Source organism: Panthera pardus, unplaced genomic scaffold, assembly GCF_024362965.1.
Source record: "Panthera pardus isolate Hobbes unplaced genomic scaffold, ASM2436296v1 HiC_scaffold_16, whole genome shotgun sequence".
Classification (NCBI taxonomy): domain Eukaryota; kingdom Metazoa; phylum Chordata; class Mammalia; order Carnivora; family Felidae; genus Panthera; species Panthera pardus.
This window is the reverse complement of record NW_026526721.1, coordinates 130,891,404-130,909,825: the sequence shown is the minus strand read 5'-3', so window position 1 is coordinate 130,909,825 and position 18,422 is coordinate 130,891,404. Positions and strand designations below refer to the sequence as shown.

The 18,422-nt window shown below is 34.6% G+C and overlaps 1 protein-coding gene across 2 annotated transcripts in view; it reads right to left on the bottom strand.

Annotated features, from left to right (window-relative positions):
* Positions 1-18,422, bottom strand: part of PIK3R4 (phosphoinositide-3-kinase regulatory subunit 4) — a 77,907-nt gene that overhangs the window by 45,324 nt on the left and 14,161 nt on the right. For both annotated transcript variants that reach the window (XM_019436224.2, XM_019436216.2), the window contains 5 exons: positions 16,023-16,605; positions 12,784-12,918; positions 10,980-11,201; positions 4,457-4,630; positions 413-558 (listed from right to left, as the gene is read on the bottom strand). In XM_019436224.2, coding sequence (XP_019291769.1) covers positions 413-558; positions 4,457-4,630; positions 10,980-11,201; positions 12,784-12,918; positions 16,023-16,605 — 1,260 coding nt within the window. The remainder of the gene's footprint in view (positions 1-412; positions 559-4,456; positions 4,631-10,979; positions 11,202-12,783; positions 12,919-16,022; positions 16,606-18,422) is intronic.

The window sequence follows — 18,422 nt, the reverse complement described above, 5'->3', positions numbered from 1 at the left end:
AACCAGTTAGTGGTCCAAAAAACCAAACATCCGTAAAAGGCTTTTTCCAATTTATTATACATGCTGAGTTTGGCTGAAATCAGTTATATTTTTTACAATAAAAGCAGAGGTCCATCAATATATGTTTCCACTGCATTTCCCGTTAACAGTAGATGTTTTACAACACTGCACATAAGAAAATAAAGTATGAACTAGTAGGTGCTATATTATGCATAATTGATGGATAACATAAGTCTCTTGAACTTTTCTCACCTTTAGTACTGTTTGTTCCAATAACATTAACTTACAGGAACGTGAAAATGCTGTAGCCCAATTTAAATCTTTGTAAATTTAAATAAAAATAGGACTCTCTAAACCTTTTTTTAAGGGGTGCAGTTTGGAGAGGATTGACTCCAAGTTGGAACAAGCATACCTGTATTATTGGTTGAGTAATATACGGGTTAAGGTAAGGCATCAGTTTGCAGTATACATCAGCTGTACTTATTTGATGAGCCACCACTGTGATAAATCCTACGGCACCATAGCGTATCCACAAATTGGGATGACACAGAAATGGGGCTAATAAGGAAAAGAAAAAGGTATGGATTTAAACCATGCTCATAAATTTTAGGATAAACAAATTTTCACCTTATAACACAACTAATAAAGGGATTATACCACAATGTTACTTTACTATCAGCTGCTTTCACATACTCAATTATCCTAAGGCATAAACTCAACTCAACATACTGATATTATAATATTCCCTATCATAAATATCGGCATTAATACCATAAAAGAATATAAACAGTACTACTCTGACATTCTTTTTAATGAAAAGGTTTGATCAAGTCTAATATATCTTTCATAAATTCATTCACAAGGCATTATGAGTAGAAACTAAAGGCAGAAAACATGATGCCCATCCTTAAAGAGATTAAAATATACGATTAAACCAGAGAAGTAAATGAATGTTTTCACCCCTTTTATTTTAACTATATTGTGTATTACACCTGAATATCAATGACTTCAACTAATCAAAGATTTTGAATAAAATTCAAACTTTTAAACACGTGATTTAGATAAAACTTCTAGGCGCGCCTGGGTGGCTCAGTCAGTTGAGCGTCCGACTTCGGCTCAGGTCATGATCTCACAGCTCATGAGTTCAAGCCCTGCGTTGGGTTTTGTGCTGACAGCTCAGAGCCTGGAGCCTGCCTCAGATCCTGTGTGCTCTGGAGCCTGCCTCAGATCCTGTGTCTCCCTCTCTCTGCCCCTAACCCACTCGCATTCTGTCTCTCTCTCAAAAATAAATAAACATTAAAAAAAAATTAAAAAAAAATAAAACTTCTAAAAGCAAAAAAATATACATACACATAAAGAGGCACATATTTGTTCTGAGTATGCAGAAGCATCAGCATTGAGAGGATATTAAGTTTGTAAGAAATTTAGGGTAACAGAGAAATAACACTGTCACATGCTAATATTACTTATAGAAAAGGGGAAAGGAGAAAAAAATTTGTTCAAAGTATGTTTCCAAAGTTCTATTTCCAATTCTTTTAATTACACGTGAAGGAGGTTAGATAATTTCATAAGCACCATGCAGCCTCTGATACATCCAACAAAGAGGGGTTGGTAGTTTCCCTTTGACAACAGGCAAGATGAGGACTGGAAAAGCATTGAAAAACCTCCAAAAAGTAGCTAAACTCAAAATGACTTGGCAGGAGTTAGGCATGAGCTTGAATTATTGGTCCTAATTCTTTACATTACCTCTATTACTGTGCTCATGGTATACAAAGGGTACTTCTCTGCCTCTTGCTTTTAGTTCGGTCTTATTAACCTGCTCTGGCCAATGAGATATTACCAGATACAACACTAATAGAGGCTCGAAATGTGCTACACAGCTAAGCTTGCTGTCTCATGCTTCTGCCATCACCCAGAACATAACCTGGAAAACTGCTCCCTATCTAACATGGGCACCAGAATGAGGCAGATGGATTACTGTCACCCCAATCTGGAGATACAAAGCCTAGAGCAGAGCCACCCATACAGCCCACAGATGCATGACAGTTGACATTACTGAAGCATTTACTGAGATTCTGTGGTTGATTGCTGTATAGCATCACTGTGTCACTAAGTAGCTAACTGATACAAAGAACCTAAAATATTCAGGAGGATTTCCTATAAAACAGTGTACTTGATCTTTTCTCTATTCCAATACATTCCAATTATCTGGGGACAAGCACAAGGGAAGGGAGTATTGATAATATCTAAGTGGGAAGAATATAGTTTTTTCAAAAACCATCAAAGAAATCATGATGCCCTCGTCACCACCATCATTCCCTTTAAGATTCACCACAACAGACTACGTATAAAAACAGAACAGAGAGATGTGTATGATTTATCATACTTTAGGTGTTTCTAAAATTCTAAAAACTGTTTTTTCTTTGAAATAGTTCAAAATGCCAACCAATGATTGCCTACTTGATTCTTCTCAGCAAGGCTTTTTTTGCCCCCCAACAGATAGTACAAATTCATTTCCAGTTCTAAGGCAGTTCTCCATCCAAGAAGTTGTACCATATTGGGTTTATTCTATACCTAAAGACAATCATTTATTTTGATGATAAACTAAAGACACAGAGTGTCCCATTTGTTCATCCTATGATCAATGACAAGAAACAGCAGAACCCAGAAAAATCTCTGAAAAATATGACAGGTAAAATACTGTATGATGATTTTTTTAAAAGTTGACAGACATCCATTTTTCAGAAAAATAAAATGCTACTTATAAACTATAAAGTCTCAAAAATAGTTTCCAAGTAATTAGGTAACAGAAGAAATGTATTATATGAAATTAGAACATACAAGTACATATTTATACACAGAGAATATTCATTAAAATAAGGAAGTTCAAAGTCAAAAGCCAGAAAAACTTGACCCATAAAGGTTATACCACTTTCACAGGCGAAAAAAGAAAACACTGATGTGAGAATTCAGGAAATGAAAATAAGCAGGAAAATATTCCACACAGCAAGATATGCATGTTAAGACAATACATTTTCTACTTAATATTATTATGGAAACACTGCTTTCTATATCTGCCTTATACTACATGGCACTCTATAGCTTAACATTTCAATGTAATAGAGATTCTCATCATGATTGTGGTGCCAATACTCAACAATTTCTATTAAATTTATAATTATTTTTACAATAATCATCAAAAATTCAAGCCAAATTAGGGTTAAAAACTAAAAGAACAGTAATTATAGATATTAGAGTGTAAAGTAAGAAACCTACATATACTTAAATTTGTCACAATTTTTTTTAAAAAGCTACAGTCATGCCTTTATATTTTCCAGAAATTTTATGCATTTCTACTAGCTACTACCTATTGTCTCAACAGTCAAAATAAATACTAACTCCTTTGTCTTTTTTTCTGAGGATTGCCTTAAGAATAACCTATAACCGACCAATTTTGGCTTTCTATTGATTTTCCTTAGCAAAACATTCAACAGCAATTAAACATTTTATCCAAAAAAGGCAATTTTCCAAGATTCCATGTCCTCTTAGGACAGAGATATCTTACACTGCTTACTTTCTTAAAATGCGATAAGAAGACTAAAAGTTCCAAATATTCTTAATTTTAGTATGTATGATGTTTATTTGTTTGCCCTTATTCTGAATTTTAAGTTGAGGGAAACAGATAAATGCTATAAAAAACCAAACATTAATTCTTTTCATTGGTTAATAAAATTATACAGTGGGGTGCCTAGGTGGCTCAGTTAGTTAAGCATCTGACATTGGCTCAGATCATGATCTCATGATTTGTGAGTTCATGCCCTGCTTCTGGTGAGCTCGAGACCCACTTCAGGTTAGCTCGTGCTCTGTTCCAAGTGAACCCTACGTGTCTCTCTCTCTCTCTCCCTCTCTCTGCCCCCTCTTGCTCTCTGCCCTCACTCACTTGTGCCATCTCTCATAAATAAATGAATGAATAAATAAAATTATTAACAGTAGTAACTTGAACACTATGAATTCTTAACTGGCAATCAGTGCAATGAGAGATGTCCTAGACAATCCTGTACATTCAATTTCAACTTAACTAGTGGTCAAGTGTTCAAAAAATAAGTTGACTCTTCAGAGCAGTTAAGGACTTTATCTACATCATGTTAAACAAAACAAAACAAAAAATTTATTTTTCAAGTTAAATGCTTAACTACAGATAAAAACAAAGAGATATTTCCCAAGATGGGCTAGAAGACCAAATGATCCTGTTTGTTTGCCTGCCTGTTTCTAACATATATGGGAAGCATGCATGCATAAACATGCAAACACAAGTGCTCATGCACACGCACACACACGGGCCAATAAAATTGAAAATCTGACTCTACATTTCCTAGAACTTTTACAATGCTCTATCACTTATTTCTCTTAAAACATCCTAATTTTCTCCTTCTAATTTTGGGAAACAGACACTTACCAATATCACTGGCAAATTCATAGACATGGGGTTTTTGTAGTAGCCCTAACTGGCACATACAGGTAAGGGCATTAAGAGCTTTAACAATAACAAATTCCTCAGCATCACTAAGACCTTGTTGTAACAGGGGTTTGAGAATTGAGGAGCTTTGCCAACCAACATAGGCAGCAACACCTGAAAAAGAGAAGCAACATTACATGATTATTCTACATCTGATGGTATAGAATACTATTAAGTTAAATACCATTAAGTTAAACAATAAAACTAATCAAAACCCAAATACATTGAGCAACAATCCAGAAGAGCACATCGTACGTCCTACTCAGCACAATAAATGAAAAAGATCCACACGAAAGCAAATCACCAAGAAATGCTGGAACACCAAGGGAAAAAAAAAGATCTTATGAACTTACAGAAAGACAAACGCGTCCCCTAAAAAGGAAGGAGAAACAATGAAAACGATCTTCATGAAACAGTATTTAACAACAGAAGCTAGAACACAACAGAGCAAGACCTCCAAAGTTATGAAATAAATTTTACACTTAAACTGCCAGTAAAATAAGAGAACAAAAATAAGTTATTTTGCAACATGCAAGGAATACCCAGGTTAACTTCCCATGCAACCCTTCCTAAGAAAGTTTCTTGAGGATGTACTTCAGCAAAATAAAGAAAATGCAGAATATACAAAATGGCAGATAGAACCTAGGAATTCAAGGGGAAAAACTGATAATTGCTAGCAAGGATTCAGAAACCAATCAGCCAAATTAGAACTAAAAGCCAATACATTTCAAAAATGTTATCAAAAAGAAAAATGGAATAGGACTGCCTGGGTGGCTCATTCAGTTAAGTGTCTGACTGTTGATACTGGCTCAGGTGATGATCTCATTTATGGTTTGTGGAATCAAGCCCTGTATCAGGCTCCATGCTAGCAGCACAGAGTCTGCTTGGGATTCTTTCTCTCCCCACCCCGCCCCTCCCCCACATGCTCTCTCTCTCTCTCTCTCAAAATAAACAAACATTAAAAAGAAATTTTAAAAATAGAAGAATGGAATAGATTACAAGCAACAGATAAAATTGGTAAGAAAGAAGTTTGATATTATAGACAAAGTGAAGAAGTATTACTTCTCTCAAAAAGGAAAACAAAGGAATCTGAAACTCCAGCACAAAAAATTCTTCAAGAAATCATGGTGTAAATAAAAAGTAAATTAAAATGTATAATGTCCTTAATAATCTGAAGACATAAAGGAAAATCTATTGATGACACTGTAAACATTCTCAAGTGATAAAGGAGTTGTGGCATTGGAACTATGGGAAAGCAAATATAAATATAGTACATTACTTGGCTCTAAAGTCAATAAAATTTACATATTTATAATCATGTAAATTTAGCTTTGAATTTTCAGAATCAGTCTGTACAAAGCAGAAGACTTTATTCTGACTACAGAAGAAAATGTAAATATTATCAACTGTAACACTATATTTGTTAGTTGAACTGTCAACTAATAACTGGTTGAAATATCCAACCAACAAAGAAAAGGAGAGACAGAAAGAAAGGGGCACTCATCTCCTTATAGTCCAAATGGGAAGAAGATCAGTAAGAAGTAGGTTTAATTATTTAAAGTTATAAAAATAGCACACGAAAAACTAAAGCACTGAAAATAGTGATCTACATCTCAAAAACAGAGGGGAAGAGGGATCAGGGCATGATATGAGTTAAATCTTCATGCGGCACAGAAAAAAATCAAGAGACAAAGTCTAAAGTCAAGAATTCTTTTCTATTTTTTTAATGTCAAAAATTCTTAAAAGCAGTATAAAAATATTAGATACAGCAATCAACAATGTGAAGATATCAAACCAAAAATAAAATCCAGAGTAGATCCCTCTGGAAAATGCAACTATTGTTTTTCATACATTACTTTACAGATTTTAAATAATTTACAAAAACCTATTTCTCCTATAATTGAAAAAGTAATTATAGAAATTTTTTCTTGGGGTGTCAGGGTGGCTCACTCAGTTTAGGGTCCAACTCTGGATTTTGGCTCAGGTCAGGATCTCATGGTTCGTGAGTTTGGGCTCCACATTAGGTTCCATGCTGACAGCACAGATCCTACTTGGGGCTGTCTTTCTCTCTCTCAAAAAATAAATAAGATTTTAAAAAAAAACTTTAAAAGCTATTTTTTCTTTAATAAAAGGAAAAATACTACCTAAAATTCCAGTGAGTTATATTTAGGAACTTTATAAACTGAAATGTATAATAAGCCAAAATAACTCAAAATATTTTGAAAATTAAGACTGACATCTTGAGAACTTATCCTACCAGATACTAAAGTTGTTTATAAATATAATTAAAATAAGTATAACATTATTAAATTAAACAATTAAATTATAATTAAATAGGATATAATTAAAATATAAGTGTATGATATTGAGTACAGAAATGAGAAATCAAGGGAATAGAACAAATACCCAGAAAACTAAAACTAAAAGACATAAGCGTGCAACAGTTGATAATATAAGCTTCATAAATCAATAGGAAAGAAATGAAATGTTTAATAAATAGTGTCAGGAAAACTGATTATTTATCTGAGGAAAATTAGATTTCACCTCATACCACAGACCAAAATAAAGATCAATTAAACTGTTAAGTGTGAAAAATAAAGCATTATAAAAAAAGATGTGCAGCCAACAGATTATTAACCTAACAAGTTACTTGGGAAAAGTATTTGCCAATGATTAAAAGTTAATGTTTTTAATATACATCTATGAAAGGTTCAAAAACATCAACAAGAAAGGCATAAAGCCATCAGGGAAAATAAATGAGCCAAAATAAATAAAAAATTAATAGAAGTACAAATGAGTAATCAACATGAGAAAATTTTTCACCTCCACTGATAAGCAAAGAAATAGATATCAAAACAAGTTATTTTAACATACCAATAGGCAAAGATTAACTAAAGCTTATTCCATGCTGAAGAGTATGTAGTATGGTCAAACAATGCTGACCAGAATGGAAAATGACATAACTTTTTTTGAAAAGCTTATTAAAATGTATCAAGAGTTTAAAAAATGTATTCATATTCTTTAACCCATTAATTAATATATGTGCTGCCGAAGCGAGCACAATTTAACCCATTAATTAAAATTTCAGACTTCTATCCTGAGAAAATAAATCAGAAGTAAATATTTACGTAAAATATTATCTATATATGATGGGAAAAAATGAAAATAATTTAAATATCCAAAAGCAATAAACTTTGGTAAAACAATATGATGGAATATTTTAATCTATTAAATTATGGTTTAAAAAAATTTTAATGACATGAGAAAATGCTTAGAATATATGTTACCAGAAAAAGAATTAAGAAATAGTAAGAGTAAAAAGTAATAGAATATATACATAGTACTTATGTGCCCAGTACAATTATATGTTAATTCATTTTATCTTCACGACACATAGGTACTATTACTATTCCCATTTTACAAATAGGAAAAGTAAGGCAGAAAAGAGACTAAATGATTTCCCCCAAGAACCACAACTAATAAATGACAAAGACAGAATATGAACCCCACAGGCTGGCTCCAAAGTGCCTACTCTTACCAGGTACACAACAGTGCCTCATTACATACATAACAAAATGGCAAAAATGGGATGGAAACAGAAAAAAAAAAAACAACAAAAAAACCCTACAGGAATAAAACACCAAAACATAAACAGAGGTCATAATGGGTTGTAATATTAGAAGTGATTTGTTTCCTTCTTGGCTTCTGTATTTTCCAAATTTTCTATAGAAAGCATGTATTACTTTTATAAAATAAAAATTATTTTAAAATAAAAAAATAACATAAAGGCATGATTCAAAGCACATATGAATTGATCAACAGATGGCAGTTCTAAGCACCATCTTTTCCAGAAAGAAAAGAAATAAAAATAAGACGAAAGAAGAAGGCAAGAAAGACAGAAAGATTTGAGAAGCCAAGTATAGTAGGAACAGTTAGATGAATCCAAGATGCAAGACTGAGATGAATCTATGAACTAATACAAAACAGTAGAAAAAACCATTAACAAAACAAAACGACAACCTACTGCATGGGAAAAAATATCTGCAAATGATATATCAGGTAAGAGGTTAGTATCCAAAATATATAAAGAACTTACACAACTCAACACCAAAAAGACAAACTATCCAATTACAAAACAGGCAGAGGACCTGAAGAGACATTTTACCAAAGAAGACATACAGATGGCCAACAGATACATGAAAAGACGTTCAACATCACTAAGCATCAGGGAAATTCAAACCAAAACCACAATGAGCTCTCACCTTACACCTGTCAAAATGGTCAGAATCAAAAAGACAAGAAAACAACAAGTATTGGTAAGGATGTGAAAAAAAAGGAATCCTTGTGCACTGTTGGTGGAAATGTAAATTGGTGCAGCCACTGCAGAACCCAGTATAGAGGTTTTTTAAAAAGTTAAAAAGAGAAATACTATATGATCCAGTAATTCCACTACTGGGTAGTTACCTAAAGAAACTAAAAACACTAACTTGAAAAGATATATGCATCCCTGTCTTTATTGCAGCATTATTTACAACAGCCAAGATATGGAAGCAACCCAAGTGTCTGTCAATAGATAAACAGATAAAGGGTGGTGTGTGTGTGTGTGTATGTACGTATGTATGTATGTGTGTGTACAAATATATGTGTGTATATATATATATATATACATGTAAATATATATGTGTGTGTGTGTATATATATAAGGCAAAAACGAGAGGCAAAAAAGAATATATATATATATATACACACACACACCCATACATACACACAATGGACTATGACTCAGCCACAAAAAAGAATGAGATAGTGTCATTTGCAACAACATGGAAGACTAGAGGGTATCAAGCTAAATAAGTCAGAGAAAGACAAATACCATATGATTTGACTAATATGTGGAATCCAAAAAACAAACTAAAAAACAAATAAGAAGCAGAAACAGGCCCATAAATACAGAGAACAAACTCATGGTTGCTAGAGGCGATGTAGGATGGGGTAATGGGTAAATGGGTGAAGGGCAGTGGGAGATACAGGCTTCCAGTTATGAATGAACAAGTCACTGGGATAAAAGGTACAGTATAGGGCATATAGTCAACGTATGGTACAGATGTAACTACACACACACACACACACACACACACACACACAATTTTATAACTGACCAAATATAAAATTGAAAAGGTCAGTACAAATGGGTAGAAAGTGATCAGTTATTATTCAAAAAGAAAAATATTAAATCTTGGATCAAACATGACAATCTATTCAACATAAGTAAGGTCCATTTTTTTTCCTAACTTTGAATCTAAATGTAATTGGAGCCATGTAGGTCTAATACAAAATGTCTCTCTTCTGCAGATAAATCTAAAAATCAAAAATTGTAGACTTTGAAAAAAGTGAAAAAAACTACATAATTTTTCATACATTTTCAGTTTACACAAAGCATAGCATGCAAGCTTTAATTTTTTTCCTAATTAAACTGACTTTCAGGGCACCTGGGTGGCTCAGTCAGCAAAGCATCAGACTTCGGTTCAGGTCATGATCTCATGGTTTGTGAGTTCAAACCCTATGTCAGGCTCTGTGCTGACAGCTCAGAGCCTGGAGCCTGCTTTAGATTCTGTGTCTCCCTCTGCCTCCCCGCTTATGCTTGCTCTCTCTCTCTCAAAAATAAACTTTTAAAAATAAATAAATAAATAAATTGGTTTTTTTAATTGATATTCAATCATACTTGTATCTTAACTTATTTTCGGATTGCAACAGTTATTTTCTAATGCACGTTTACTGTAAAAAAACTTGATAAATACAGAAAACATAAAGAAAATATTCACCTACAATCCCAGCCTCAGAGATAATTACTATACAAATCTTAGTATATTCCAGACCTCTTTATAAACATATGATTTGTTATTGTTACCTTCTAGAACCTACTTCAGTCACTTTAATAGTATTTCAATGGTACTTTCCCAGTCATTATTCTTTTATTTATTATTATTTTTGAGAGAGAAAGAGAGAGAGAGAGAGAGAGAGAGAGAGAACATACATACAAGCAGGGGAGGGGCAGAGAGGAAGGGGGAGAGGAAGGGGAACAGATGATCCAAAGCAGGCTCCGCACCAACAGGCTGACATCAGCAAGCCCAATACAGGGCTCGAACCCATGAACCATGAGATCATGACCTGAGTTGAAGTGGGACATTCAACCGACTGAGCCACCCAAATATTCTTTTAAAACAGTTTTTAATAACCACATAGTATTCCTTCATATGAACATATCACAGTTCAATTAACCAATCCCTTGATCGGCTAAGACTTTCATTATCCAAAAGCAGCATAAAGACAGACACACTAGGAGCTCATCTCATTATTAATGAAATTTGGTAGTATTGTCACCTATCTCTCAGACCTCATGGAAGTACTGTTTGAGAGAATAATTCAAAATCTTAAAGATTTTAAAACAAATGGAAAAACATACCAACTATGCTATCAAAAAAAGCTCCACGCAGATGCCAATCATTCTTATCATTTAGGAAAGTGATCATGTGCGACAATAAAACATCATTGGCTTTCTGACGTCCAAAGAATACGCACAGCCGTGTTATTCCATTTTCCATTAAGGTTTGTTTCACAATATTTTCAGGGTCACTTAGCAAAGTGACAACTTTCTGCTGGACCATTTCATGTAAGGCTTGCAGCTCTAAAAAAAAAAAAAAAAAAAAAAGTAAAGATAGGATTCATTTTTTTCCCCCAAGATACAGACCTAGTCTTCTTTCTTACTCCTTGGAGAAACAGAACGATTAACAGAAGCCACCATAAAAAGTCTATAATCACTATATGTTTCCACTATTCAAAGCTCTGAAGGATAGATGGGAAACCGAAATATAAACTGAAGAACAACATCTGATAAGCAGATGCCACAAGCACGGTTACCATCTCACTAATGAAACATGCCTATTTTTAAGGCTCAAGGAGAAAACTATGGGAAAGCATGAAAAAAATCATACTGCCACCAATAAAGTTAACTTAACCAAGGACTTCCAAATACCAGACTGGTTAAGGATATAATCTGATGGTACAAATTAATACTTTTAGAAGCATTTTTAAGGTCAGTTTATTTATTTTAGAAAGCAGAAAATACACTGCAAATCCTGCCAAGGCTTTACATGATCTGGCCACCACCTTCTTCTCCAACTCACCCTCCCCCTTTTCCTTTTCTTCTAAAATGTAAGCTCAACAAGAGGATCTTTTCTGTCTTATTCACCACTGTGTATTTCTAGTGTTTACAGCAAGCACACAATTGCCTGATACACAATTTCCTGATGTAGAGCTTATAGTTTAACAATTATCCCTTAGCTAAATGAATGAGGACAGAGGCCACTCCTGGTGCAGCTAAGGGATGTGGTGGTCTGATATGCAAAATACTATGTTCACATTAAGACAAACTTTAGATTAACTCCCAAAAAGGTTTAACACCTAACTCCCTTATCTATAAAGGCCCAATTACAGAGTTATAGAATGTAGGACAGTATTATTTTCTAAGTAATTCCATGAAAAAAGTGGAGATTTCCTTTCTGATACACCTTCTGTAAGTTCAAAATTATTCCATTGCCTTCAACTGCAGATAATATATGCTGTCTAAAAATGACACCATTCTAACAAGCAACAGAGCCATTACCATCATCTATAGCATAAAAACCTCAAAACTCGATTTCTCTAGCTTTTGTGAACCAGAAACATACTAGAACTAAGTGTATTATTTTACTTCTAAATCTTTAACTCAATAAACATTAACTAAAAGCCTGCTAAAAGCTGTATGTATATAAAGAACTTAAGACGAACTTTGACCTCAAAGAGTTTACCATCACATCTGTTCATTTAAAGTAAAAGATGTGGGTTTTGATACACAAATCAGAGATAGTATGACATAAACACATAAACACAGTTCATGATTTGAGAATACTCAAGGTATGCTAACATACAGAGAAAAGGTTTAAATTCTTTAGCTATGATGTTTTCAATGTTTTTCTTTCATCTTTTAAGAATTATACGATTCGGCTAGTTTTACCATTGACACAAATCAATTGTAGCTGAAAAACAACAAACTGATCATTTTCTGGTTAGATAACAGTGTATGAGAATAGGACAATCAGACACCAGGGATCTTTGCCACCTACATGTATGGTATTCTTTCACCTTACATGAAAATTATGATAGTTTCTTACAACTCCACATTAGTAATTCATTATAAATAAGAAGTCTGGAAAAGAAAGTCATACTACCTGTGTCATAATTTCCATTGGGATGTGTAACTTCATCTATTTCTTCACTATTCGGGTCATTTTCCATATTGAGATTTTTTAACTGTACTAATTCCAGGAATCTCAAAGCTGTTTCTGCCAGCAGAGCTATGTTTTCTATATTAAGAGAGAAATTTATTATTATAATCTCAAATCCTTATAATGTTTAACTTTTCCTTCCTGTCTTGATATAAGTAAAAATCATAAAACTCCTCTCCCTTCCATTTTTTATTTATGCCTGTGCCCCCATCCTTCTTCCTCTTCCAATTTTGTGCCTTTTTTTTTTTTTTTTTTTTTTTTAAGTAGGCTCCAGGCCCAGCGTAGAGCCCAACACAGGGCTTGAACTCACAACCCTGAGATCAAGACCTGAGCTGAGATCAAGAGTCAGATGTTTAACCGAATGAGCCACCACCCAGGTGCCCCCATTTCTGTGCTTAACATATGATCACACCAACCAACAACTGCACTCTCTTCTTTCTTAGCAGTAAATGCCACTGAACATAAAGCTTAACTATCTTATTCAATTCTTCCTTAATTTTTAACATTACTACAAGCAAGGTGCATCTCACAAGAGTTGACATTGTAAGTGTGTCAAATGCAGTGATCACCCTCATCTTAGAGTCCCGCTCCCCACCCCCACCAGGTTAAACATTGTTCTGAATAGAACAAAAATTTACCTCTAAATACCCAAGATGTGAATACCGTGCAATGCCTAAAGATAGGAGAATCTGGGCCATTACCCTAAAGATGGGAGAATCTGGGTCATCCTCTGATAAAATGTCAAAATCCTAGATGAAATGTCCCCACTTTAATAAATGTATCTTTATTAGGAAAAGTCTCTTACTTTCCTAGGCACTTCTAAAACCTTAGTATATCTATGCCTATTTCCCCATCTAAGACACAACACACTTCAAAGTTCACACAAAATACAAATCTATACCACTTCTGAATTTTAAAAGAATACTGTGAAAGAAATTCAAAAATTTATTTAAAAATTTTATAATTACTGACATGTGTGGTTTAATTATATTTGCCCATTCAAGTTCAAATAGATTTCTGGCTCTACTGGAAAAAAAAAAAAAAAAAAAAAGGCAATTTTATCATGTACCAAGCCATGATGAAGGAACACTGCAAGGTACCAGCACTGACCCTGGGTTACCATGGACTCCCACTATAAAGAACCAGAAGACCAAAGAAAAGCAGAGCTGCTTCAGAATCAAGGTACAGACCAGCAGCTCTGAGAACTGAGAAGGAATGAGGCCAGATACATTTAGGTCATATTATTTAGCCTCTTCCATTCCCAATTTCCTCACTTGTAAAATGAAAGTAATATAACATCTATTGTTCAAGGTGGTTGCAAGGGTTAGTTGCAAGAGATATATAAATCTTAGACTCTTAAAACCCATGTATCTTAGAATCTGGACTCTACCTTAAAATCTATATATCTCGGGGCGCCTGGGTGGCGCAGTCGGTTAAGCGTCCGACTTCAGCCAGGTCACGATCTCGCGGTCCGTGAGTTCGAGCCCCGCGTCAGGCTCCGGGCTGATGGCTCGGAGCCTGGAGCCTGTTTCCGATTCTGTGTCTCCCTCTCTCTCTGCCCCTCCCCCGTTCATGCTCTGTCTCTCTCTGTCCCAAAAATAAATAAAAAAACGTTGAAAAAAAATAAAATAAAATAAAATAAAATCTATATATCTCTTGCAACCAATCCTTGCAACCTTGAGCAGTAGATGCTCTGACACACAGGGTTTTTAGTAAATAGTAACTATTATTTTTATGCTATCACTATTAGTAACTGACTGTCACTATGTTAATATAGCACCTACACATCAGAACCTTAACTATTTAACACAACTGAGAACAAACTAAGACCAACAGTAGGTCACAAAATGCTAAAGAAAGATATAACTTGTTTTTAAAACTTATACATTTTTATTTAATTCTATCTAGTTCAATTATTTATATTTGCAAAATGAATTATAAATACGCTTTGTTACAAATGATAAACTAAAATATATGTATATTAAAGAAATTCTGCATTTTTTTAGGCCTGACATGTATACCCATACAGCTATGGAAACCAGAAACCATAAATAATAGGCAATGGATAAATATAAATAAAAATATACGTATAGGAAAAAAAAACTCAACAAACACCAATCACTTTGTGGATGTGCCTAGAGATAAGGCCAGAGTCCAAAGACCATTTTTCATATCTTCCATTAAGATAATGACAGGCTAAGACTACAATTAATAAACCTAGTATCTTTCAAAAAAAGTAACAGTATCATCACCACATATTATGTACTATTTACAAAGACCAAAACAGAATCCCTGATTTCCAGCAGATATTAGAAATAAACTACAAATTATGTTAATGTTTCAGAGACATATTCCACTCAAAAAAAAAGTATGCAAAATTAATCTGGGGAGCTAAAGACATCAATCTGTATCACTTGATTTTATGAGTAAGAATTACAAGTAAAACAGGTGGGTGTGTGGGGCGCCTAGGTGGCTCAGTCGGTTGAGCATCAGACTTTGGCTCAGGTCATGATCTCGCAGTGAGTTCAAGCCCTGCACTGGGCTCTGTGCTGACAGCTCAGAGCCTGGGACCTGCTTCAAATTCTGTGTCTCCCTCTCTCTATCCCTCCCCCGCCATGCTCTCTCTCAAAAATAAAATAAACATTACAAAAAATTTAAAAAAAAACAACCATGTGGGAGTGTTATAACCTCATCACAAAGAAGTCACACACCTTAATTAAGCACTATAGTAAAGGACCTTAAAATTCAGTAACAGGCTAAGTTCTTTCAACATCAAATTATCCAGCAAAATTTGTCTTTTGCAACAGCAATAGACCTGTATCCTAAAGCTGATATTCAAACTAGCAGATCTGTTCAGAGAAATTTTATAAAGGCCTAAAGACACTAGATCAGAGCACATACTTGTAAACATTAGTCTTACTCCAAATTAAATGTAGTATACCCAGTAAAATCGTAAGATTCTGCATTATATACTTTCACTTGATAATTCTGATCAAAAAAGAATACACACAAAAGTTGAGTCCCAGGAAGAGATCAGCTATAAAAATTATTACACTGTACACAAACAGTTCAAGGACCACAATGCACCCTTGGAATTCCCAAAGAAATCAGAGAAATAAGACGTATTAGAGTCACTAACTTCAAAAACATGAGTGGCTATTTCTTGGACAATAAACTCTTACCAGCATAGGCTAGTCTAACAATAGTAGCATCATCTTGGGCTAAGTGGGCTATGCCTGGCAGAATATATTCCGGATAGATATTGACATCATTTCGAGGAACCTCTTTGACAAGGGCAAGAACTTTGGTCAATGTCCTCAAGGCTTCAGCCCTCACTCTAGGAACAGAGTCATTGCTAAAATGCAAAAGATATGGAGTAATACGGTCCAAAAGAATTTCTACACTTAATCTTGGGGCCAAATGGAGAATAAGTTCCAAAGCAGCAAGTTTGGAATCGCAGTATTTAAGGGTCTGCAGACAGGATGTTATAACAGACACCAAGATAACCAGCCCATTTTCCTTAGGCTCTCCTTCTGCTTTTTCCGGCAGATCATGTCCACAGAGATTATGAATAATGTTGCCCAAATCCTTCCGTATAACCAGAATGCGCTCATCGGCAGAAAGAAATGTTTCCTTGGCAAACTGGGCCATGTAGGGCTGAAGGAAAGTGTAAAATATTTCAGGAAAGGCATTGCCACGCTGCTGCTTTAGGTAATCTTCTGCCCCTAAACGTTTATCTGGCTCACGATGAATCATCTGAGTTACCTACACCAAGGAGAGAAAAGGAGTAAAAAACAGATTTGAGAACAGCAGATTAAATCAGATGACAGCTACAAGGGCAACTTACACATGACATAAAGGATTTGATTTCTGAGGTAATTCAGGCTCTTCACCATCTTTGCCTTTCAAACTACTTTCAGAACCTGACTGTAATATATGATCTACAACCATCCTACCAAGCAACAGGAAACTATGTAGTAATGTATTACAGATGGCCCAGACACACAGAGGAGATATACCCTGTTCAGCATTCCCTGTTTATTAAGACAGGGAAGTAATACATTGGTGCCCACAACTCAAGGATTCTTAAAACATTTCTGAGCAGGAAATACCACTGAGAATCTGAGAAAAACAATGGGTTTTTCTCTAGAAAAAAAAAATGTATACACAATATTTTTACATACAAAATTATACACAATCTGAAAAGAATAAAAGAACCACTAAAATCTATTTACATATCAGAATTCTGATTTAAAGTCTTAATACCACAAGTCCAAGGGAATATATGGTTTCAGTGTAGCTCTAGACTCTGGTCAAAAAGGGAATAAGTGATTCAAACTTTTCAAGCAATATAAAAAAGCTGTTAAATCCTACAAACACGGGAAATGATATACCTAACTTGAGCTTATCATATGTTTTCTGGTGTCTTAGAGAAATAACTTTCTCTCAGTATACAGAGAGCACAGTTTTATTTTTCCTAGACCCTCATAGTCAGGCATTATTTAAATGCTCAAAATACCATAAAAATATATCTAGTTATTTGAGCTTTCTGTTTCTTTGTAAATAGGAACCTAGCATTGAACTTGCAGGGAATCAAATGCACTATAAATATTAGGAAAAGTGACTTGACAGAATTCCTTTCACATTCAGATTAAGCCTTAAAGATTAGCCAAATTCACTCCTTTCAGAGTTAAGAAAACACAGGCCCAAATTCAGGAAGTCACTTAGCCAATGTAACATGACAGATGAGTGACGTACCCAAAGACAGAACAGCCAGAGCAGTTTTCACTGAAAATGAGCTAAACTGGCTTCCTTTAAAACATCTTATTTTTCATACTTGCCATTTGTAAGAGAAATTAAAATGTATTCTATATCCCCTACCTTACTATAGAATATTTTAAATATACTATGAACTTTCCATGACCAAGAGTCATCATCACAAGCCTCAGTTACTGTACTGATGTAATAAAGATCCCCTCAAACAGTTAAGGTGGATAAACGGTTTATGTAATCTCCCACAGAAGTCCTATCTGTTCTGCTATACTAAGTAGTGATTCTATAGCTTTACCTTCCAGAACAGCCTTGAGGGTCAAGGGAGGCATACCAAGCTAGGTGCTTCTATATGAAATGGCGTTATCCTACTGCATTATATTCAAGTTGATGTTTCCTGTCTCTTTCATTTTAGATATATGCCTTCTTCATTTCTTACTAGCAAGTTCTATCCTAGACAACATCTCTAACCCCCAGGCACCTCCTTCCAAATCTATCCAAAGCAGAGCTACAGACGTGTGTGTATGTATAAAATTATGTGTGTTTATATACATATGAAATTAGCCACGTGAGCTCTGGGGCACCTGGGTGGCTCAATCGGTTAGGCATCTGACTCAGTTTCGGCTCAGGTCATGATCTCACAGTTTCATGAGTTCGAGCCCCACCTCAGGCTCTGTGCTGGCAGCATTGAGCCTGCTTGGGATTCCCTCTCTCCCCCTCTCTCTCTGCCTCTCCCCACTTGCTCTGTTTCTGACTCTCTCAAAATAAATAAATAAACTTTAAAATAAATAAAATTAAATTAAGATAAGATA